Source organism: Gigantopelta aegis, chromosome 2 (genome assembly GCF_016097555.1).
Source record: "Gigantopelta aegis isolate Gae_Host chromosome 2, Gae_host_genome, whole genome shotgun sequence".
NCBI lineage: Eukaryota > Metazoa > Mollusca > Gastropoda > Neomphalida > Peltospiridae > Gigantopelta > Gigantopelta aegis.
In genome coordinates this window covers 50410156-50436267 of record NC_054700.1, presented here as the reverse complement: position 1 = coordinate 50436267, position 26112 = coordinate 50410156, and the positions used below count along the sequence as shown (strand labels likewise).

Genomic DNA, 26112 nt, shown 5'->3' with positions numbered 1-26112 from the left:
CTGATCCCATTGTTAGTGGATTTTATAAGAAGCCCTATGAACAGCACTAGTCAAACTGCAATTGCAGGTTTTTTGACCGTCAAAAATATTTGTAACTTTATTTAATTGTATGTGGATTTAAACAAAAACAAATAAACAAAACATTTCACCTCATAGTCAGGTCCACCAACAACGATGGGTTTGGGTCTCTCGGAATGCTTAAGCAAATCTTCTAGCTTCTTCCTTCTGTCGATTTCCTAAAACATTAAAATATGAAGTCGAATTTAACCACTATACACATTACCAATTAACTTGGCTAGACTAATCTTATTTGTTAATATTTTAACACAGGAATAGTACTGATAAAAAAAAGGTGGTTTTCGAAGAAAACTGTGCAAGTGTTACAGTATGAATATACAATGAATGAATGAATGTTTAACGACACCCCAACACAAAAATACACATCGGCTATTGGGTGTCACAAATGGTAAGTATATGAACATATTATTTATATATATTTATGTATAAATATACATGCCATGTTACGGTGACCAACATGTGCAGAACTACTATGTACTGTCTATTTGTCTTACTTAATCTGATGCCCATATGCATTCAACTATTTATAGTGAAGGAACAAATAAAGAAGCAACAGGTTTTTTTCGGAATTCTTTGTGTATGTTTGTGTGTTAGTGTATGCATGAGAATGCATGTCGAATTCTGTGATTTTGCATAAAAAGTTAAAAAACAGGCGATGCTGTCAAAATAAAAAGAAAAGATATCAATAAAAGGAGAGAAATGAAATGAAGACATTAGATTTTTTAATTAAAAAAACCCCACGGAGATAGTATAGAAAAGAAAGAAAGAAATGTTTTATTTAACGACGCACTCAACACATTTTATTTACGGTTATATGGCGTCAGACATATGGTTAAAACCACACAGATTTTGAGAGGAAACCCGCTGTCGCCACTTCATGGGCTACTCTTTTCGATTAGCAGCAAGGGATCTTTTATTTGAGCTTCCCACAGGCAGGATAGCACAAACCATGGCCTTTGTTGAACCAGTTATGGATCACTGGTCGGTGCAAGTGGTTTACACCTACCCATTGAGCCTTGCGGAGCACTCACTCAGGGTTTGGAGTCGGTATCTGGATTAAAAATCCCATGCCTCGACTGGGATCCGAACCCAGTACCTACCAGCCTGTAGACCGATGGCCTAACCACAATGCCACCGAGGCTGGTTGAGATAGTATAGAAAACTTGGGATTGTTTTCTCTTTTTAAGAATACATAACCTGAGCTCTGACCTACATGTATGGCAATACCCCCCTTAGTCCAATGGACTGGCCCGAACATCCCAACAGCCAGTCAAATGGCTCAAATCTTCCAACAGTCCTGCCACCCTGCTCTGATCACGATATCTACTTTACAGGTCAGTTAAAAAAGTGAATTTTGTTTAACGACACAACTAGAGCACAATGAATTATTAATAATTAATCAGCTATCAAATACCAAACACTTGGTAACGTTTTTGGACAAGAAAGTCTTACAGGAAGCTCAATGCATTTTTTCCATTAGCAGCAAGGGACCTTTTATATGCATTTTCCTACAGACAGGATAGCAAACACCAATCATTGAATACTGGTTGTGACAGGGGAAAAAAATAATTCAGAGAAGGGTCCACTAAGGCGGTTCAATCCTGTGAAGCAAGCAACTCAGGCAAGCACTCTCTAGCGATTCAGCTAAATACCATTCTCTCCATAGGTCAGTTAAAGTTGGTGGTTTTTAATGACACCATTAGAGCACCTTGATTTATTAAGCATCGGCTGATAGATGTCAAACACTGGGTAATTTCATTAGTAGCAAGGATCTTTTATATACACAATCCCACAGACACAAAAAAATAGTCCAATGGGCCCATCGATGGCGATTGATCCTAAACCAACCATGTATCATGTGAGAGCTTTATCACTGGGTTACGTCCCACCCCCATAGGTTAGAGTTATGTATGAAAATGAACATTTCAGCACATTCAGTGTATTACCCTCTCCAGTCTTTTCCTCCAGGACTCCTCTCTCTGTGACATGAGGTCGATGCAGTGAGACAGAGTGGCCACGATCCCAGCCGTGGTCGCCTTGAACGTGAACGCTTCACCCTTGAAATCAACGGCGTGACCTCCATGTTGCTGCAGCACCGACACTGTAACACAAGGTTGGTTATCGCCATCAAATACGAGTTGAGTTATCACAATAAACAGACATACATGGACATGTCAATTATTTACAAAAGAAACTAATCGGAAAACAAGCAATGAAAGTTAAAGTTTGTTTTGTATAACAACACCACTAGAGCACACTGATTTATTAATCATCGACTATTGGATGTCAAACGTTTGGTAATTTTGACGTATAGTCTTAGAGAGGAAGCCTGCTAAATTTTTCCATTAGTAGCAAGGGATATTTTATATGCACCATCTCAAAGACAGGATAGCACATACTATGGTCTTTGATATACCAGTTGGAACGAGACATAATCCAATGGGACTACCGACAGGGATCAATCTCAAACTGACCGTACGTCAGGTGAATGCTTTACCACTGGGCTACATCCCATCCCTTGGACATACATGTACATAGAGATTACTATACAAGCTTTGTATATCATACTGATTTTACGAACTGAGTGTCAAGTGTCAAGATTTTTGTATTGCCCAAGCGAGAGCGAAGGTAATACATGAATCTTGATACTAGTTTCGTAAAATCAGTGCGATTCACATGTGAATGTAATAATTTCTTCATTGTCAATATTATTCTGATAAATAACAAGAATCATACCAAAACATTTCAAAAGTAACTAGAAGGAAGAAGAAGAAATGTTTTATTTAACGACGCACTCAACACATATTACTTACGGTTATATGGCGTCAGACATATGGTTAAGAACCACACAGATATTGAAAGAGGAAACTGGATGTCACCAGTTCATGGGCTACTCTTTTCGATTAGCAGCAAGGGATCTGTTATATGCACCATCCCACAAACAGGGTAGTACATACCACGGCGTTTGATATACCAGTCGTGGTGCACTGGCTGGAACGAGAAACAGCCCAATGGGGCCACCGATGGTGATCGATCCCAGACCGACCACGCATCAAGTGAGCGCTTTACCACTGGACTACATCCTGTCCTAACTAGAAGGAGACGACAAAATGAAGTCAATCTGATAAGCGTCATTACGTCGCTTCCCAACATTAAGTCATTCGTTTTGCACGCGAAATCATACCAACATTTGTGTGATACTGGTTATATTTCCATGTATGTCTTGAACTATGTGGATAATAAAAGTCAATTCTTTACCAAAGAAACTAATCAGAAAACAGCCGAAGAATAGAGAAGCATTCCAGGGCCCCGTTTGACTAAATGATCTTAGCACTAAGATCACATTAACTAAGTTATGTACTTAAGATGATCTTAGCATTAAGATCGTTTGTGGTCCATAACAAAGAATTCAATTATATACTATCGTCCATCCCACAGGGAACGCCTTTTTCATGCTATGTAATTTACTACAAGTTATTTATTTCTGAGCCGAATGTTTTCTAAGTTGGACACAAAAATAGTTGTTGTAATTTTTGTTATTTCCAAAATACTTTTACTTTTCTTTTTACGTTAAACAAAACTGAAATTATTTACAAAAACATTTTTGTATGAGTATGGGACAGACTATAGTTGTGTATAAATTAGTGCTCAGTGATCTTTGATTGTTTTTGGGTTAAAATTTGTATTTACATATAGCTCCATTGTTAAAAATTTTAAATCAAAGATAAATAGAGGATCCGTCACGAGTATTTTTTAATATGGAAAATATCAACCGAGTTTATGTTAATCGGTATTTGTCGAGGCTCTGCCGAGACAAATACCGATTAACTAGACGAGGTTGATATTTTACATATTAAAAAACACGAGTAGCGAATTCTATTTATCCTATAACACTTCTAAAATAACATTTTAATTAATTGTTTAGAAATCATAGTACTGAAGTCGCCGCCATCGATAATATGACGTCATCACGATTAGCACAGATTAGTTTGACGTCATGCATTTTAAACAAATCTTTGAAAACGTTATGCTCATGTACATGGGTCTTGTTGGCTTGTAAGCAAATGACCCATCCACAGCAACACATTACCTAGAGACCTTGCAAATTTTGCATACCATTATTAACTGGGTTAATAAACTAAATTATCACATGGGTTTATGACATGGATATCATGGGTAAGTTATAGGATAAATATCATAATCGTTTATAGTTGCACCTAATTTAATATTTAAATAATTTACGTTTTAATTTTTTTTTTTTTTTAATTTATTGTTGTGTGTGTGTACAAATAGAAATAGATTAGTCATGAATTTAAGTAATCAAATTTTGACATTAAAAAATCAAATACAATTTTGTTTTAATTAATTTGTTTTACAATGCACTGTGAACTGCTATAAACATTCATCGGTGTGACATCAAATATATTTATTCTGCAGAATTCTTGTCAATTAAATAATTAAAAAAAAGCATTATAATAATATAACAGAATCTGATTCAACAAGCATTTTGAGAGTAATGCTAAAGCAATACATGTGCCCTACCGAACCCAACAATTTTTCACATCTCTTAAATTCAAGGGCCATACTTCTGTGTGAAAAGTTAAACTTGATCAGTAACAGTACATAATAAAGGTATATACAAAATTTAATCTCAATATTTTCAGGCATTGCAAAACAAAAGTCCAGGAAAAAAATGTTCACATCTCTGTAAACGTTCAAAGGCCGTAACTAAAGTCAAAAATGGGTAAATGGCCACGAAAGTCAAACTTGATCTGTAACTGTCCATGATAAAGCTATACACAAAATATTTCAGGTCAATATCTCAAGGCTTCATGAAAAGAAAGCCCGGAAATCAAATTTTCATATCTCCTAAGTTCAAGGGCCATAACTCTTGTCAAAAATTAGTAAATCGCCATAAAAGCCAAACTTGATCTGTAACAGTACATGATAAAGCTATACACAAAATATCAGCTCAATATATTAAGGCATTCTGAAAAAAGCATCCGTAAAACTATGTAGGACAGACAGGCGGACAGAAGGGCGGAGATGACACCTGTAGTCCCCTCCGGTTGGAACGGTAGGGGACTAAAAATTAGGTCACTATATTTTGTTTTTATGAACACATTATACTTTTTTGTGATGTTTCAAAAGCAGCGTACCCAAGTCCTGTCCCTTAAAATCTTCAAACTTATCGTGATGTCCGTGAACCTCAACACTTGGTTCTGACGACAGTCGATCGATATCCACATCATCATCAATATCATCTGCTTCAGGCACTGGAAACAACAAAGCAGGATAATATAAAATCCATTATAATGAAAACAAACAACAACAACAACAACAACCAGTAAAAAGTTGTTTGGATGAGTATCCTGTTTAAAGAGGTTCTGTTCTGTTACCGATATTGAAAAAGGGACTGAAAAGAAATCTGGTCTTAAAGGAATTCCAGGTTTTCAACAGTTTCACTTTTAACTTAAAGCAGAATGAAAAAAGCTCTCAAGTTATTTTTTACACTACCAAATAACTAGGCATAGAGATTTTAAATTACTTGTGCGATTAACATTTTTTTTACCAGCTAAGATAAGCTCATTTCCCCCTATAGCCATCCATCTCCACTGGTTTTAATGTTACTCAGGGATAGCTCTGCCATTCATCAAATTCGCCAACTGCAAATTTTGGAAAACAATTGCCAAATTCAATTTTAATTTCATTAACTAATTTCAGGTACAGTAATTATTGATATGTCCCTGGATAATAACTGTGGGCTTCTGCAGTTTCTGAAATTTAGTAAATATAGCCAACATGTAAATCCTTTCCAGTGAATGCCTTGCGTGTTACTCATTAATAACAAACAAGGAACTATCCCATTGGGCTCACCGACGGGGATCGATCGCAGACCGACCGTGCCTCAGGTGAGTGCTTCACCACTGAGCTACGTCCCCCCAACAACAAAGTAGAAACCAGCATGAACTCACATTCGTGCAGAGCCCCGTGCGACACGACGGACGCGCAGCTGTCGAAGTAGCTCTGTAGCGTGTCAATCTGTCGACACAGGATGTCACGGAACGTCTCCATCTCCATCAGCTTCTCCTTCAGACCCCGGCCTCGCTGAAGTGTAACACACTCGTAATTAGCATCATTATCGACATGGTTAAAAAAATATCTTGACAGGGTTCGAAATTAATGGCAGTCATGTTGCAAATTGCCCCCATTGCCCTGAAAATTATTCTGCATGTTACTAATTGGCCATCATACTCGAACCCGATCAGTCTTTAAGTCAAATGACCGTACCCTGTAATTTGCCAAATGCGAGGCCCGCCTTGGTTCATATATCAAAGGGTTCCATCTCGCTTGAATGTCAAAATGCAGGGTTCGAAATAGGAAGTGAAATATGACATAGTTATTTTTTTTAAACTAGCAGGCAAATTTTTTTTAAAAGGTCTGCTAAGAAAGAAATATGACCTGTCGGAAATAAGACTGCATGGGATGAGTGGAAGGTTTAGGACAGTGTGTGGAAAATTTAGGAACTCTGAGATGAATTTTAGAGCATCATAAATAGTTAAAAGTTTGTTTTGTTTAATGACACTACTAGAGCACATTGATTTATTAATCATTGGCTATTGGATACAATTCTGACTCATAGCCATCAGAGAAAACCCACTACATTTTTTCCATTAGCAGCAAGGGATTGTTTATATGGACTTTCCCACAGACAGGAAAGCACATGTATACCATGGCCTTTGACCAGTTGTGCTGTACTGGTTGGACAGCTAAACAGACTGTACATACATCGGTCTCGTGAAAAGTGACCTCCAATTTTTTAATAATTTTAGCAGGTGAATTTTTATTTAACCTGCTAGCTCTAAAAAATGAACTGCTTATGGCAGTCCTGCAAATGTGGCGTAACACCTATGATGTGCACAATGACCGTATCAGAATTTCAGTCACACAAGTTCAGTGATTAAAATTGACTGGGTAATCAATAGGATATTAAACTTGCTACCATGTTTATGTCCCTTGTAAAATAATTTTCAGTGTCACTCGCTAAAACTTGTAACAAATGAAAAGTGAATTTTTTTTCTGGACATAAACCTGATATAAAATGGAAGCTTGTTTAATATTCTATAATTATATGCCAAATTCATTTCGGTTGTGCAAAAAAAATACTAATTACTGTCAATCAGGAAATTAATACAAAAAATGTGACCTATTAATTACTTAGACACATTATATTTTTAACAAATGTCACCACAAAAAAAAAAAAAAAAAAAAAAGACAATAAAAGCAAATCAAACGCCAACATCTAATAGTGCTATTTTATCTCATTAGAAAACGTGTAATCGTGTAATGAACAGGAAAGACGAACACTACGTGATTGTTTGTGAGGTGCCCTGCATAAGAGATGGAAGAAATTACTACCAGCTAACACAATGGCTAGCTTCAACTGAAATGACTGTCAAAACAAATGCCAACTGCTATTGTTTAAATGGCATGACCTAAAACTATAATAGTACGTTCAGTGAAAACAACTCAACCTTTATTTTGGTTGCAACATGATCTTTGCATTTACCAGATACATTAATGAAAATAAACAATTTACAATAATAGCATGATGTATTGTTTTCCCGATTTACTGTTTTACTTTCACTTTAACATAACAATGTCACATTATTCAAGGAAGGAAATGGTTTATTTAACGACACACTCAACACATTTTATTTACGGTTATATAGAGTCGGACATATGGTTAAGGACCACACAGATATTGTGGGAGGAAACCTGATGTCGCCACTTACTCTTTTCGATTAGCAGCAAGTGAACTTTTATATCCACCATCCCATAGACAGGATAGCACATACCACAGCCTTTGATGTACCAATCGTGGTGCACTGGCTGGAGTGAGAAATAGCCCAATGGGGATCAATCCCAAATCCACAGTGCATCAAGTGAGTGCTTTACCACTGGGCTACGCCTCGCCCCTCAACATTGTTCAGTTACTTAATATAACTGTATTGCTGTATTTTTCAAGAAACTATTCAGTTGTTTTGCTTAAATTTTATTACTGCATATAGTATTAATTGTTAATGAAATTATGATTCAGATCGAATGTAGAATTCAGAACGTTTCTGAATGAATGTGAAAACTGACGAAATGGATCAATAAATGTTCAGTCTGCCTGTCCTGGGAAGGAGGAAGTCACTTCACCTACTTTGTTCCATTTTAGGTCAGGGCCTGGGAATAAGGAAAAATCCTAAAATGCATTGTAGGTGAGCACTCTACAACTAACCTATATCCCTTCACATCCCATGCAATTAAATCGGCACATCTATTAAGTGTTGGCTATTAACGGTACAGCAATTGTGACATCGGGTCAAACTGCCAAACAAAGTTAAATTGAATTTAGCAAGATATCTACTGATATTTAATAATCTATCTATTTTTAAATGCTATATCTTGTTTGGTTAAGAAACTGTATTTGTCTCTACACACACACACACCGAAAAAAATAAATCAAGTTGTTCACCATGGGCTGAATTTACAAAACCTGTTTATAATGTCTTACATACCTGTAACTACATATATTTACAATGCTTAAACACATGAGTTTCAGAAAAATAGGCTCCATAAATTTGGTTCTACGTTTTATAGAAGATAATATGCCTTTGTCATGCAGGCTACTTGCCTCAGTTTGATCAACAATAAGAACTGTTATCAGTAAATTTAATACAAATTAAAATTACAAGATGCTTTAACATGGTATTATTTTTAACATAACTTCTAAATAAAGTTGTGAAATATGAGTTGTTTTAAACAAAGGTCCTAGATGTCAAAGTTGAAAGTACAATATTTCATTATTTTCACATTTAATCGTAATAAAATAACTACAAATTAACTGATCCGACGCATAATTTTTCCATAATTAACTCTAGAATAAACAGAGATTATTATATGAACTTGTGTGTCGTACTGATTTTATGAAACATAAGTTTTGTAAAATCAGTACGACTCACATGCTAGTGTAATAATTTCTTTATTATCCATATTATTACTATTGTTTTCTTTATGAATAACAAGACCCAACTCAAAATGTTTCAGCCACAACTAGAAGAAGACAACGAAATGATGTTATATTTCAAATGCACAGTCTAAGCTAGGACTAGAGAAGCAACGTCATGTTATGATGTCGCTTCACAATATTATGTCATTACACTTGTTATTACACATGTGCTTCATATGATTATTATTAACTCAGTTATGTTGAACCATATGGATAATAATAATTTCTTGCACTGGGTGACGAGGGGTTTCCCCGAATAATTTGTAGCTAAATTTAGCATGGACAGCATCTTTATTTCTTTTTTCAGTTGACCGTAAGTGTGTTGACTGTGTATGCATAAAACAGTGACATCACTAGTTAATGTGTGTGACTCTCAAGATTCCCCCCTAACAAAAAAAATTCTACTAATAAATGAAATTATTTGGTTTTAATTTTTCATAGGCATATAGCTGAAGGTATAAACTTATGTTTCAAAGTGAAAATTAATCAATATTTGTTTGTGGGAACCACTATTATTGCAGCTTTGATATAGTACCTTTAAAGATATTTATAGTATGTCAACAAAATTAATATAGCATATAGGTTGATTTACATACATATATTTTCTAATTACCTATCCAGTGTTCAAAATAAGCACTTATCTGTTTGTCCTGACAAGTGATAATCTGCCGGGACAAACAAAATGTACAATAGTGGTTGTCCAGTGGACTTGTAAAATTTTAGCAATCAAAAACATTGTCATTGCTCTTGAATAAAAATAAAAATTTATTTGAACAAGTAAAACTATTGATGGACAAGTAGGTTTGTAGATGTACTTGTCTGGTGGACTAGTGAAACATTCTGCATATTTTTATTTCTGCCATCTTTCACTTACCTTGAATGATGAAGTAGAAGTTGTCGACAAACTTGTGCCTGACGTAAGTGACAGCATGGATCCATGGCGACGGAGATTGTTTTCACTACCATATCCTGATTCAGCTTGCTACAAACAAGAAAAATTCAGACTTGCATTAGGATTTCAAATCTCAAAGATAGGGCTCCACCATTAGCTCTGAATGCATAGAAAAATTAGCCCCATTAATTAAAATAAATTACACAAAGTTCAAACAAACAGTTACATGTACTTGTATGTATGTTTGAACAAAATACAGGGATGTCAGAGGGGCTGGAACAAAAAAGCTTACTGCGGCCGGGGTCAGGGGCCGCTCAAAGCCCCCTGAAGGAAAATTGTTGTTTGCAACCCCTGGAACTGCCAAAAATTGCATTCAGTGCTAACAAATCAAAACTGATTATAACTTATAATATAAGGTACACATCATAAACTTGAAACCGTGAAAAGATGCAAATGAATCTTGTGTGGTCAACAGTATTGAACATAGTGGGGTTTTTTGTTTTTTAGATGAAATGGAAAAGCGCATTTACGTGTTTCCGTGTAGGTCTCACATCCCTGGAAATATCAATCATTACATGAAATTTCTGTTTTATAATCGTTAACTGGCAACTTTGGGATCGCCATTAACAATACATGTTTCTTAGTTTAAACCAAAGCTGATCAATGTGTACATTAGTATGCATGTGAATGCAGGCCTTTTCAGTGGTAGCCCACCAGGCTTCCAGGTTTAAAAAATCTGGTAGCCCTCAGTAAAACTGATAGCCCATAGTTTTAATAAACTTTTAAAAAAGTAGAGAAAAAAGCAAAATCATTAATTTTTTATATACGGTAAACATTGTTTAATTTTTTAGGTGTTTTTTTTAGGTGTTTAAGCATCTTGTTGATTGCAGAGTAACTAGATGTGCAAAAAAATATCTAGTAGTCCAGCGGACTACCAGGTTTAGACATCTGGTAACCGAGTGATAAATTGGTAGTCAAAATGTCCTGGGCTACCGCTAAGGTCGAGTTCTGGAATGTCCCATCCCTTTTAATGTTCTGAACAGATACCCAAAATAACTGATGAACATTAATGGAATTTAAGCAGGAAAATCAATTTAAATTTTAATATAAATGAAAGAATGATTGATGATGTCTTTTCACACTTTAAACTATGAAAACTAGAATGATAGCAAAAAATAACTATCTTATTATATATACTCTTCAAAAAACGTAGGGGAACCTGAAATATTAATGTTAATATTAACTATTAGACCGAACATACCTTTTAACCACAGACATCCTAGTAAAGAACGTTCAGGTCTGTTTAACGCACTGAAACACATTCCAAATTTTGCACATGGATTACACAGTTGCCCAGTACATGTGCGTGGGGTGTCATTCTCGATTTTGATAATTTCCAGGAAGGCTGATTAATCACTGTGGAACATTATTTCTGTCAATCTTTTTCATTCTGTTGATCATACAGTTGTTATTGTTTTGTTTTTAGTCATTTTTATTGTTTGAATTTGCAATTTACCGATTTTAAAAAATGAACATTCAAATTTCAATTCTCACCCCAATCGTCCTTCAAGATCTTTGATGGTCATAAAACTGAATACTCAACTACCGGTTGTAATGTTTGCCCAATTAATTCACTATTATCACATAACCATTCCCTAGAGTTAATATACCTTACAATTTTGGCAATTGTAAATTCTTATTAGAGTTTCCCTACTGTTTTGTTAAGAGTATACATACACATACATGTATAATTTCTTAAGTTAATGAATTTTGAAATTTGATCATCTTTTACTTTTTAGTAATAAAAATAATTTTACATGTACATGCAACATGAACCTTGCACTTCGTATCAGCATTCAATAATGTCAATGTAAACTTGATTAAAATCAACATTTTGGCTTGCCAACACAACTTCACTGAAGTGATACAAATGCTGGTCAGAGTAGAGTATTTTAGCTGAAGCAAACTACTAAATTGCTTTAAGTAACATTTGTTTTGTTTTGGCTGAGGCAGTTTTCTGAACTTCAAATGCTAAAACACTCAACAGCTGATTAAGAAATAAATCAATACTGAAATGCTGTTAAACATTCATTGAAAATTTGGTGGTCACATGTACTGCATAAAGACATGTTCTTTGTTCACAGAAAACCCAGAATCTTACACGATGAAGTTCCACAGCATCGATCCATTGCTGTCTCTCGTCAACACTTTCCGCACGCAAATACCATACACTGTCATTGACACTGACGTCAAACCGGCATTCGTCAAACTGATGAGGCTGGAATGTATAAAAATATTGGTACAGGGTTATAACTGTAACTTTATCATAAAAGAGGCCACTGAGAACCATGGTTTTTGTGGACTTTTCTAAACAGGCCTCTAAGAATTGAAAATTGGAGTAAACAATTTTTACAAGGCAGTGTTCTCGCTTCTCCATTTCAGCGGCCCGCCCCGCTTTTGCATTTTCCCGCCGTCCTTTATTGTTCTGTGCCCCTCTTTATTTTTCTGCACCTATCTCTATTTTCAAATGCACACTTTTTTCCATACATAAAAACAACAACGATCAGTTAGCACACTGGACATCAAAGGAAACAAGCCGTCTTGTGTGTACGAAAAAGCAACTGATGAAAAATTTACAACAGTTACCGTAATGTAATTTAACAGCCTCTATGTTGTCCCACAGCTGTATCCATTTGTATCTCTGATTGAAAAACCCTCACTTATTCGGCGCCAAATTTGTCACGTGATCAGAACGGTCATTCTGTCGTTTGTTTCCACTAACTATCGTCTGATATTTTGTCCTCAATTACATATATATAATTGGTTTAACTAATGATTTTTACTTTCTGTCATTCTGTTTATTCAGCAATTATTTATAAAATATAAACTTTTCATTTTGGGGGGATATCACTGCTTATAAAAACAACGGAAGTGGTAGTGTTTATCATTAAAATAATTTATCTTGGGTGCCAAATAATACATACACAGCCTTTACAAAAACGAAACTACTTTTTATCGGCTGGCGATATCTTATCACAGCGATCAATTCATTCGATGATGATGGAAATAACAAAAAAATGTATCCGACATTAGAGGATCACTTTACAAACATAATAAAATTAACATCTTTATTGTTTTTCATATATCTTGAAATCTTAATTTAAATAATAATATACAAACTTTGTTTGGTTCAGCAAAACCTGAACTGTCCGTGAATGTTAGACCAACAACATTTTTTGTAGGCAAAATAAGGAGTATGTCTTTCCACAAAGTCGATCAACACACAACCAAGCTCCCCATACCTTTTTGTTTTTAGTTTTTTGAAAGGTGTAGTGCCGCGCGGCCACCCTCCTTTAATTTTCACCCAGCGAGAACACTGTACTGCATTATTATTTTTTTGCTTCAGAGACAATGTAAGTCATCCTGTATACAAGTACATTGTCTGTTCTAGCATTTTGCCTTCACTACTGTTGTGACGGTACATGCTCTTAATTATCTTTTCGCCTGTGGCGATGTTAATTGTTTTAGAGGGCCGTGTGCAGTTCATTGCACTTAGCCAGGTGGGCAACTTGTTACGTAATACCTCCGCGCGACCGTGGAATCTCTAGCGAACTGGCGACGTTAAGTCTGACGATCTGAGGAAAAAAATACTGCTTGGTCGCGGTGGAAATATCAGATGATAAGATTCGGTGCCGCGATTTACCCCCAGGCGATATTTCGATTTATAATAAATAGCTAGAGTTTTAGAGTTATGAGGAGAAACGAAAAAGGACGGCTCCCGGGGAACGTAGTCCGATGGACTTTGGTAAATATTTTTATTTCTGCTCTGTTGTATAACCTTGATGTGATTGATGTGACTTTAAATATTTTAATACTGTATTATACCAATATTCTTTAGACAGTGTCTTCGGTCATCTGACGAAGTAAATCGTAGACTTTTTGTTCTAACATTAGACGAGTATTTGGTAATATAAAGCTTAGCCAGTCATCCTAGAAGACCTAGGTAAACTGTAGGTTATTGTCTTTATTGTGATAGGTACCAGTATTAATTCTGTGTTACAAGGTTACTGAATGAGTAGTTAGGGTTAATTAAAAATTAACCCGTTAGGAATAGAGCTGTAATTCCTTTATTAATTAAGTTCCCCTGGAAGCGTTTCTCAATTATCACAAGGTTACTGAACGAGTAGTAAGGGTTAATTAAAAATTCACCAGTTAGGAATAGAGTGGTAATTCCTTTATTAATTAACTTCTCCTAGAAGCGTTTCTCAATTATCACACGTGTCGGTGTTGTGTCACAGTAAAGTGAGTAGCATATTGTGTAATCTAAACACCTAGAGATTAACTAATTAAGTGATCAGTTCTGGGTTGTTATTATTGTTGTTATTAATTAACTACTGCGGCTGTACATTTGTCAGCGTAGGTTAATACAGATTCCAAAGTGTATTGTGTTTTTGTTGTGTTTTCTAGTGAACTAAATGTGCTATAATAATATATACTTTATATAAGATCGTATCTCTGATCATACCTAGACGAGCCATACTAGGGTTTAACCGCCTGTTACAGAGAGATCTAATAGATATACAGTTAGGAGAGATATTTGGATAATCGTGTTTTATTCAGTTACAGGTATTATAGAATCCCCGTGACAACTGTACTAAAAATGAGATTTAATTTTTTTTATTTTATTTTAGTTACAGTATGGGTTTAAAACTTAATAACATATTTTGATATACATTTTAACTTTATTCATTATGAAGTTGCATGCCAATTCATCAGTTTCCTTTTTGAAGCAAACAGACTATATACAGTGAGCATTATTATTCAACAGTGTTTCTGACAGAAAGAAATGTTTGGGTGTGGCACTATGGAATTGAATACATCCAGTCAACAGGGAGTATGGGGAGCCTTCCCCATAAAGAAAATGGGTTAAGTTTAGGGTTAGAGGTTAGAAAATCATACAGTAATAATAAGAGTACATTTAATTTTGTCAAAAAGTTAACTTAAAGAAATAAAATCTGCCAAAACATTTGGATAAGGAGCCATAGGGCCTACCCGTTTCACCCTCTGGCAGAAACCCTGTTCAATAAAGACCATTCTAGTTTTAATTTTGGATAAGGAGCCACACCCGTTTCACCCTCTGGCAGAAACCCTGTTCAATAAAGACCATTCTAGTTTTAATTTTGGATAAGGAGCCACACCCGTTTCACCCTCTGGCAGAAACCCTCTTCAATAAAGACCATTCTAGTTTTAATTTTGGCTGTGCAATTAAATTTCAATGTGATAATTGAAGGGCTAGTTGAATTTGTGAAGGGCCAGTAAGATTTTTCTTCAACTGGCCCTGCTGGCGACCATAGTTTTCATGTTAATTTTCAAACCTGCTTGTAACATTATCCAAATGTGTTACAGTTTTGTAACTTAACCAAATTTAGTGTCCATTTTCACAGGTTGAAACTAAGGTATGTGCCTGTAAACAGTAGTTGCTAATCAATTTTCAACCAACCAGAAATGTCATTAAACAAAATTTTGAAGAAGAAAAAAACATTTCATGGTCTTTCCATCCATATGATTTGGAATAACACAAATTACCCTCTTTTTAGGAATGGAATTTTTTTCCCCGCAAATACCTGTCAATATTAAATAGTACCGACATGTATCATGGGTGGACCAGTTTCGGCGATCATAAGTATTCGATTCTAAATCATATCAATATTTACAAACAGACAAATGTTATTCAAATAGCTATTGCTACCCTTCAAATGAGCACTAAACTGGTCTCTATGTAACAAAGATCACTGCACGTGCATCAAAAACTGTAGCATGCATCAGCAGTAAATACTGTTAACTGCATAACCTATTTCAGTGAGTGAAAACATTTAGTGGTATAGCTTACACTATTACAGCCAAAACTTTCCAACACAAAACTTTTCAGTGTTTTATCAAAACATGTATGTTGTTCAACAAAACATGTACTTATAATAATTTATAAAAAATATTTTAAAACAAATTACAAAATGGAGTGACAGTCCTCGAGAACCAATGTTAACTGACATTTTAGGAAAACAAATATAACAATTCTGATGTTTTGCAATTGTGTTAAAAGTTGAACAAATGGAGTTATAATGGTAAAATTGTTTGGTTGAAAAATATAAGCTGCATTCTAAGTTTTAATAAATATATAAACAGATATACGGAAAAATATTTATATTAAAACATATAAGGACCATATATTTTTGGCAAGTATCTGTAAAGAGAGTTTTGCCAGCAGACGCCGTGAGTATGCAGCGCTTGTGCTGTCGGTATCCAAATTAGCCATTGGCTAAGCCATTTTCTGTCTTCTGATGTGAACAAACGGTTACATAATCTATCCGACACCTCAAACATAATAATACTACCAAATATTCAATTAGCGTAATAGCGATCTCGCGACCGGTAACGAGAAACGGTGTCATGCAGAATACAGCGTAGGACTTATAATATTTGCTTATTTTAATAATCACGGTTATTAATTTTAACGGCATGCATTCATCATGTATGACAGCATTGTCTGGAAGATCTGTAACTTGTTATTTTTACTTTGTAAAATCTTTGAACCAAAAACAGACCGACAATGCGTGTCAATTTGAATACACATGCCAGTTCAGGGCCGAAAGACATGTAGGCTATCTCAAGGGTTGAGTTCAACCAGACCGAGTGAAAACAAAACGTTCACTAGACTGGTTTGTGCGCTTCATGTTAAACCAAATGGACACGACGAACACCAATCAAATAGTTTGCGAATGTTAGGAAGAACGTTCGTTGGCTGAACTGAGGGGCTCTATATATGCAATCTAATTAGATTGGAATATACGTCACGCGTGTCGAGACATCGTTGCGGACATTAAACAATACAATTACGCAAAAGTAAATCTTGATGTAAATTTGTAGAAAAACAATAGTTGTTCGCTTCAATGAATACCTAACTGTAGTTTTTGTTTATTCCTTTGTCTTTGTTAATTTCGCACCCATGCAGATCGCGATTGCCGGAAATGAACATGCAGTATTTAAATTGACAATAATCATATTTGTTAGATAATTTTAGATATAAATTTGTAAGACTGTTAGGTGACATTTAATAAGTTAGCTGGATTTTAAAAAGACCGTAAATGTTAATTGTATTAAAGGTTTTTTGTTCGTGTTTTTTTTTTTAATAAATGGAGTATACTGTCACTGTGAAGTCGGCATTCTTAGCCAAGGTATTTTGTAAGCAGAAATCACAACAAGCATTTAACTGCGTAAAACAAATTTGGCTAAAACGTTTTAAATATGGCTAATAAAAATTCCATTTGGCTAATATTCTGGCTACAGGTATTTTTGATCCAGGGTGAGCCCTGGTATGACAATCATCATCATGTGATTTCAATAACAAAATAGCAGTACTTACAGCTGAGAACAGACAAAAGTAGTTTTTAAAGGGACATTTCTGAGTTTGCTGCAATTTTTAAGATGTTATAGACTAACAGAGACTTTTTAACGATTGTAATTATATATCAAATATATTTTTCTGCATACAATATTAGTGGCTGTATATTAAAAGTGTTTCTGATCGTTCTAATATTTGTACTAGGTTAAATTTCATTTTATTTCCTAAAATATTATTTTTTCGTATGTACGAAATTATTTGAAGATAAAATCCAGTTTGGGCTTCTTACAAATATTAAGACGACCAGAAACACATTGAATATACAGACACTGATATTCTAAAGAAGAAAATATATTTAATATGTAAGTTTAATCGTAGAAGTATTTTATTAGTTGGAAACATCTTACTATGCAGCAAACTTGGGAATGTCCCTTTAAAAATAAGTTTTCTTTCAAATAACAGTCTTCGAAAATCACAGATAAAAGGTATTACGAAATTTGCAGTGTTTATGACAGGGCTAAGTTCGATCTTGCTTTCTTTGCAGCTTGCTCATTTGGTATGCAGTCAAAACGGCCCCAAGATGAAACGGCCCTGAACATGTAAGTCAAAACGGCCAAAGAAAAAAGTCAAAACGGCCAAAGAAAAAAGTCAAAACGGCCAAAAGAAATGGTCAGAACGGCCAATAGGTACTATCACGTTAAATTAATTCCCATTAGTAATAATTAGTAATCAATATAGCCTATATCACAGGCAGTTCAAAAAATACATATAAAAACAACCACGGAATCACTGGTAACAATTTATTAGCCTACACAACGCAATATACTATTGTAATTAAGATCACCAACTGACAATTTATTTAACAACACTGAATTCAATTACAGAAAGTGGGGGGGAGGGGAGGGTTAGTGGACCATCTAGGTTTTCCGGGTGAGTGTGTATCGTCTGAACGAGTTCTTAGTGGCGTTGTGTAGATGAAATACATTTTTAAAGTATTATATCTAAGGCCGTCTTGACTTTTTTCAAGGGCCGTTATGACTTTTTCACTTTGGCCGTTTTGACCAATTATTGTTAAGGCCGTTTAGTACTGGGGCCTTTATGACTACGATTCGCTCATTTTAACCTTATTTGTACGAACATTTCAGATTTCTGTGAATGTGACAGACATTTGTTTACTTTCCTTATGCAAAAGTCGACGACGTCAGTAATCTTCAAATGTACGTACTCTTAAGCACAAATGATGAAACCACCGAAACAGGGCCCTCACCAAAACGGGGCCACGGACGATATTTCAATTTGTGAAATTCAAAGAAAAACGCCCACTCCAACTATTGAAAATAGCGCATGCTTAGACTTGCGCAATATACTTACTATCACAGACGCTCTGGTCAAACTAACAGCACCCCTACACCCAAATGCTGTCTCTGTTTCTGATTTGTAATAGCTCAACGTGCCATCTTTGAGTACGATGTAGCGATCTTGCCACCCGTGAAGATAATTTGTCCACTTGTTCAATGTTCCGTGCAACTCCGGTATCGTCTGTTCGTCATCGTATTCTTCTTCGTCATCCGTCAGATTTAGAATATCCCTCTCTTCAGACATTTTGAATATTTCTTTATCATCACCGTGGTTCTTAACAAAATAAGTAAAATGCACTTCTACATGTTCAATTTAGCTTGCGAAGTCGCTCTTGTCACATAACATGTTTCACGGTCGCCATTTTGAGGTTCGATGATACCAATGACGTCACACCGGAAGTGTGTTGCCGATAGTTTCGGTTAACTGAGGTCTCGCCACACAGATCACTTCCGGGTGAGAGTTCATTCATCATGGCGGGTGAGAGTTCATTCATCCATTGTGACACATGTTATGGTTCACATATTCACTTCTAGGAAATGGTGAAGAATTAAAACAATATGTATGTTTAATGGTAAGCCTTCTGGCTGTATTTTGCCCATGTTATTTTGTAATATTGTGCATCGACCTTTTGGGACATGGGTATATAGCGCAAGTGACAGCCGGAGTGAATCGGTTAATGAACCACCTGTTCGGACCGGTACTACAGCCAGATGCAGTCATATAGCAAAAAACTGAGACGGAAAGGTTCTCAATTTTGGAGTGAAAATAAATGCTTATATAATGTATGTTCGCAATGGTGTATGTTGTTAGTGCCAATGAGAACCCGTTCTATGGGCAATCTTCGCTTGAAGTTGGGCAGTTTAACATGGGTTTCAATGGCAGATGACATCTGTGTAGTGAGACCTGAACCGATTAAAGGAATATTACAAAAAATCTACTTAGATCGGGTCTCAGCATTATAACAAAACACCTATAAAGATTAAGTCGACGAATATGGACCCGGTTTCCCCTGTTTAAAAAAAATATATAATAAAAAGTATTGTTTAAGGACACCACTAAAGCATATTCATTTATTAATCATCGGATATTGGATGTCAAACATTTGGTGATATTTGACAATTTTAGTCTTAAGATAAGTGCCTCATGCGAGCACAGCCAAAAGAATAACCGATTATGACAAGACAAACATTAATTACGATTTCACCCGAATCATCAGTTGCTATGCTGCGTATGCACCCCTTCCTTTTTTCAATTTTGCAGCAAGGGTTACTTCACTTTACCACATATAGGGTAGCACATACCACGGTCTTTGATATAGGCCTACCAGTTGTGGGACATTGGTTGTTTCCTTGTAAACCCCGATTCTATTCTTATCATTGATAATAAGACAGGAAGAAAGGAAGGAAATGTTTTATTTAACGACGCACTCGAACACATTTTATTTACGGTTATATGGCATCAGACATATGGTTAAGGACCACACAGATATTGAGAGAGGAAACCCGCTGTTGCCACTTCATGGGCTACTCTTTTTTGATTAGCAGCAAGGGATCTTTTATATCATGCGCCATCCCACAGACAGGATAGTACATACCACGGCCTTTGTTACACCAGTTGTGGAGCACTGGCTGGAACGAGAAATAACCCAATGGGTCCACCGACGGGGATCGATCCAAGACCGACCGCGTATCAATGAGAGAAGAAACCCGCTGCCGCCACACAATGGACTACCCTTTCCGATTAGCTGTCATTAAAGGAAGGGACAATTAAGGCATTTGGCCTGGTAGGCATATTCAACGATATATAGCAGCAAGGGATCTTTTATATGCATCATCCCACAGACAGGGTGGTACATACCACGGCCTTTGATATACCAGTCGTGGTGCACTTGCTGGAACGAGAAATAGCCCAATGGGCCCACCGAAGGGGATCGATCCCAGACCGACCGCTCATCAAGCCAACGCTTTACCACTGGGCTACGTCCCGGTCATGGCTTTTGTTACACTAGTGTTCGGGAGCATTGGCCTGACGGAAAAAAGCCCAATGGGCCTACCGACAGGGCTACATCTCACCTCTGGCTAGATTCCAAGGACACTAGCTAGATAGTAAGGACATTTTTAAACTATAACGGCACTTTGTGGTATTTTTCAAGAGAGGCAGCTACTCCCTTACTTGTCCGCTAGGTGCGACCCTTAATGGTGCAGACCCTAATTTTTAAACACAAAGGCATATTTTTCGCTATTGATATATAATTATATGATAAATGAAATCAAACATCACTTATATTTTATTCTTTAGATTATCCATTTACGTAGAACCAAAGTGTTTCTGGTCATCCTGGTGTGTCTAATACCAATAATAATAATAATAATAATAATAATAATAAAAATTAAAATGCACTTTTCATATTTTTAAAAATGCACATGCGTCTGAGAAGTAGCGGATATTGATTTGAGCTGTATTCTATTTTTAAGGATATTTCTGTTTCAACGTCACATACTCTTCCTTTACTCTGTTGTAACTTTATCCAAATGACTTACATTATAAATTAACTATACTTAGTGTCCATTTTTTACGGGTTAAAACAAGGGTTTGCGCCTTTAAAGGACACGCAGCTGACGACACGTCATGGAATTTAAAATTATCTGTGGGATGGTGCATTTAATTTCTTGCTACTAGGTTTCCTTTTTTTAAAAAGACTATTTACATGTCAAAAGTACCAAATGTTCGACATCCAATAGCCGATTAGTAATAAATCAATGTGCTTTAGTGGTGTCGTTAAAGAAAACAAAATTCTTTTTTTTTCCTTGAAAGAAGGGCCTACTTGAACAAAGAAATTAACTTCTCATGACAACGACTTTGTATACCTGTTGCTTTTGAACGTTTGCTTTTAATAAAGAAGGGAATCGGTGTAGATTTCATCATCGATCATCGGTTATAATCGGTTGAGATTTCATCATCGATCATCGGTTATAATCGGTGGAGATTTCATCATCGATCATCGGTTATAATCGGTGGAGATTTCATCATTGATCATCGGTTATAATCGGTTGGCACCAACCGATCAACTTTTGATTACAAAATCGGTTAGAATTACATTACCATAAAAGGAAATGTTTTATTTAACGACGCACTCAACACATTTTATTTACGGTTATATGGCGTCGGACATATGGTTAAGGACCCCACAGATATTGAGAGAGGAAACACGCTGTCGTCACTTCATGGGCTACTCATTTCGATTAGCAGCAAGGGATCTTTTATATGCACCATCCCACAGACAGGATAATACATACCACGGCCTTTGTTACACCAGTTGTGGAGCACTGGCTGGAACAAGGAATAGCGAATCGACTAGACCGACCGCCCATCAAGCGAACGCTTTACCACTTGGCTATGTCCCGCCTCCTGCAATATGCACGGGAATGTGGCAAGACAATACTACGATGTCACCCGTTGCTAGGCGATAGACTACTCTCGTATCGTGTGGCGGTTTCTTTACATATATCGAAATATACTCTTCAAAATAAGTAGGGGAACCTGAAATATTAATGTTAATATCAACTATTAGACCGAACATACGTTTTGACCACAGACATCCTAGTAAAGAACGTTCAGGTCTGTTTATCAATACACCGAAACACATTCCATAGTTTGCGTTGGGTGTCATTCTCGATTTTGACAATTTCCAGGAAGGTACATTAATTACTGTCAATCTTTTTCATTTTGTTGATCATACAGTTGTTAATGTTTTGCTTTTAGTCATTTTTATTGTCTGAATTTGCGATTTACTGATAACAAAACGTCAACTTTCACTTCTGACCCCAATCGTTCTTCAAGATCTTTGGTGGTCATAAAACCTACTGTAATACTGAACTACCCGCTGTAATGTTTGCCCAATCAACTATTATCATATAACCATTCCCCACAGCTAATATACCTTACAATTTTGGCAATTGTAAATTCTTATTAGAGTTCCCCTACTTTTTTTTTGAAGAGTAGGCCTATCTTGAACGTCAATACTCTCTCTCTCTCTCTCTCTCTCTCTCGCTGTCTGTCTCTCTCTCTCTCTCTCTCTCTCTCTCTCTCTCTCTCTCTCTCTCTCTCCCCCTCTCTCTCTCTCTCTCCCCCTCTCTCTCTCTCTCTATGTGTGCATGTGTGTATGTTTTGTGTGTGGGCGCTTGTTTTTGGTGTGTAATTGTGTTTGTTGTGTGTATTTGTGTTTGTGTATGTGTGTGTGCGTGCTTGAGTGCGTGTGCTAAATGTACAGTGATTATTATTAATTTTTTTAAATATTTAACGACACCACTAGAACACATTGATTTGTTAATCATCGGCTATTGGATGTCAAATATTTGGTATTTTTTACATATAGTCTGAGAGAGGAAACCCGCTACATTTTTTTTTTTCATTAGTAGCAAGGGATCTTTTACATGCACCATCTCACAGACAGGATAGCAGGGGCGTAAGCTGGGGGATGGTTCGGAGGAAGTTCGGACCCCCACCCCCCCTCACGCTGAAGCAATTTATGGACCGCTTTCATACACGTTTATACATATGGAGTTTCTGGTGCTGCAAAAACAAAATAGAAAAAGGGTCCACTTGGTTCATATTCGACCCCCCCCCCCCCCCCCCCCCCAGGTTCAGAACACGCTACGCTCCTGGATAGCATATACCAGTCGTGGTGCACGATCCCAGACCGCCGTGCAGTGATTAATACAAAACCAGAAATAACTGAACTGGCGAGGAAATATGTCGCCTCGTTAAGCTTTATTTAGGCTTACTCGTAAACGCTAAAAGTGCAGTTTATTCTATCGTTATAATACTGATCATGAGGTGAGAAAAGTGGGGGAGGTATGTCACCGAGCCCACCCACCCCTACGGCTCCCGACAGCCCATTTTACATAAACATGTATGACCTACTTCCTTATTCAGGTTTGCCCCATAGGCTGTATCACCTGCAATCATTCTATTCTTTGTTGTGGAATTTTGAAGAATATTATATATGTTATTATATATATATAATATATAGGCCCTATAACAGGACTATTTGAATGTGTTTGTTTTTAAAGGGGATTGTAAACGTTTTACCTTCTACTTTCTGAAGAAGGTTTTCGTTAGTTAATCGTGGGATCAGTCACATTTGATTTGTCAGCGTGTGAGTGTTCTTGAATCCGGTTCGTTGAAAATGTTACTGAGTAGAGAACGGCCATTTCTAGGAAAAGTGGAAAACCCCAAGGCATGTGACTAACATTGGTCATGCTGGTGCATTGAGACGATTTTACGGCAAGAAAGACGATGGAATAGTGTTCTTTATTAGTTTTGGTAAAGTTATTTGAGGTAAGTTAGATAAAATATATATACTCTTCCAACATATTACCCTTCCAAACGTTGATTTATGAGTTTTGGTGGGGCAGTTTAAACTTTCTAATACGTGTGTATCAACGACGTTCCTAAACCTGTTAACGTGTTTAGTAACGTATATTGGAATGCGCTAACACTTTTTCAGATAGCCTTTTGTTCAGACGGGTTATACTCATGTGTTTGCGTGTTTATATGACAGAGACACATTCTTTATTAAGGGGGCGGGACGTAGTCCAGTGGTACAGCGTCCGTTCAATGCGCGGTCGGTGTGGGATCGATCCCCGTCGGTGGGCCCATTGGGCTATTTCTCGTTCCAGCCAGTACACCACGACTGGTACATCAAAAGCCGTGATATGTACTGCCCTGTCTGTGGGATAGTGCATATAAAAGATCCCTTGCTGCTAATCGGAAAGAGTAGCCCATGAAGTGGCGACAGCGGGTTTCCTATCTTAATATCTGTGTGGTCCTTAACCATAATATATCTGACGCCATATAACCGTAAATAAAATGTGTTGAGTGCGTCGTTAAATAAAATGTGTCTTTATTTACGTCTCACGCTGTGTACTGATTAAAAAAACCTACCAAAAAACAAGTATAATTTGTCTACGTCTGTATTTTTATGTAGGCTAGAGAGAGAGAGAGAGAGAGAGAGAGAGAGAGAGAGAGAGAGAGAGAGAGAGAGAGAGAGAGAGAGAGAGAGAGAGAGAGAGAGAGAGAGAGAGAGAGACAGAGACAGAGACAGACAGACAGACAGAGTGAGAGAGAGAGAGAGAGAGAGTGTGTGTACGAGACAAACCGACAAAAAAGATAGATAGAAAGAGCTGGACAGGGGCCTAGAAAGAGAGAGAGAATATCATATACCCTCTCCACGAGGCCCTTCACTCAATAAGTAAAGAAAGAAATGTTTTATTTAACGACGCACTCAATACATTTTATTTACGGTTATAGGGCGTCAGACATATGGTTAAGGACCACATAGATATTAAGAGAGGAAACCCGCTGTCGCTCTTTTCGATTAGCAGCAAGGGATCTTTTATATGCACCATCCCACAGACAGGGTAGTACATACCACGGCCGTTGATATACCAGTCGTGGTGCGAGAAATAGCCCAATGGGCCCACCGACGGGGATCGATCCCAAAACCGACCGCGCATCGAGCGAGCGCTTGACCACTGGGCTAAGTCCCGCCCTTCAACAGTAAGTAATGCATGGTCATGATGCTTCAACCACCCACCTAGCGCTGTAGCCTCAACATGTTACTTATTGCGTTAATACCTGTAACACCTTCATTAACTGCTCTCCTAACAGTAAGTAATGAATGATCATTATGCTTCAACCACCCACCTAGCGCTGTAGCCTCAACATGTTACTTATTGCGTTAATACCTGTAACACCTTCATTAATTGCTCTCCTAACAACCCCAGCAATTACCCGCAGCAATCGGCAATGCCGTGGAAATTGCCACGGAGTTTTTCGTTCTCTGCGGCATTTTTTTTCTTTCTTTTCTTTTGCCGTGGACTATATTGGATTTTTTTTTCAAGATGGATTTTTTCTTTATTGTTAAAAATAAAATATAATTAGTGAACTGAAAACAGATTAAAAGTAAATAAAATGGCGTATTTATGTGGTCCTTAACCATATGTCTGACGCCCTGTAACCGTAAATAAAATGTGTTGAGTGCGTCGTTAAATAAAACATTTCTTTCTTTACTTATTGTGGAGTGAAGGGCCTCGTGGAGAGGGTATATGATATTCTCTCTTTCTAGGCCCCTGTCCAGCTCTTCTATCTATCTTTTTTGTCGGTTTGTCACTCACACACACACACACACACACACACACACACACACACACACACACACACACACACACACACACACACACACACACACACACACACACACACACACACACACACACACACACACACACACACACACACACACACACACACACACACACACAC

The 26112-nt window shown here is 36.7% G+C and overlaps 2 protein-coding genes across 2 annotated transcripts in view; one reads left to right on the top strand and one right to left on the bottom strand.

The window, feature by feature from the left end:
• Nucleotides 1-19138, bottom strand: part of LOC121386701 (ceramide transfer protein-like) — a 35628-nt gene extending 16490 nt beyond the window's left edge. The window contains exons 1-7 of the mRNA XM_041517699.1: nucleotides 18799-19138; nucleotides 12190-12306; nucleotides 10011-10118; nucleotides 6054-6186; nucleotides 5238-5354; nucleotides 2025-2179; nucleotides 150-236 (exon numbers count right to left, since the gene is read on the bottom strand). Of these exons, the coding sequence (XP_041373633.1) occupies nucleotides 150-236; nucleotides 2025-2179; nucleotides 5238-5354; nucleotides 6054-6186; nucleotides 10011-10118; nucleotides 12190-12306; nucleotides 18799-19029 (948 nt within the window). The 5' untranslated portion in view covers nucleotides 19030-19138. The remainder of the gene's footprint in view (nucleotides 1-149; nucleotides 237-2024; nucleotides 2180-5237; nucleotides 5355-6053; nucleotides 6187-10010; nucleotides 10119-12189; nucleotides 12307-18798) is intronic.
• Nucleotides 19139-23798: 4660 nt separating this feature from the next.
• The window catches only part of LOC121386692 (vesicular glutamate transporter 1-like), an 88455-nt gene continuing 86141 nt past the window's right edge, over nucleotides 23799-26112 (top strand). Inside the window, exon 1 of the mRNA XM_041517687.1 lies at nucleotides 23799-24126. The gene's annotated coding sequence lies outside the window, so the exon portion shown is untranslated. The remainder of the gene's footprint in view (nucleotides 24127-26112) is intronic.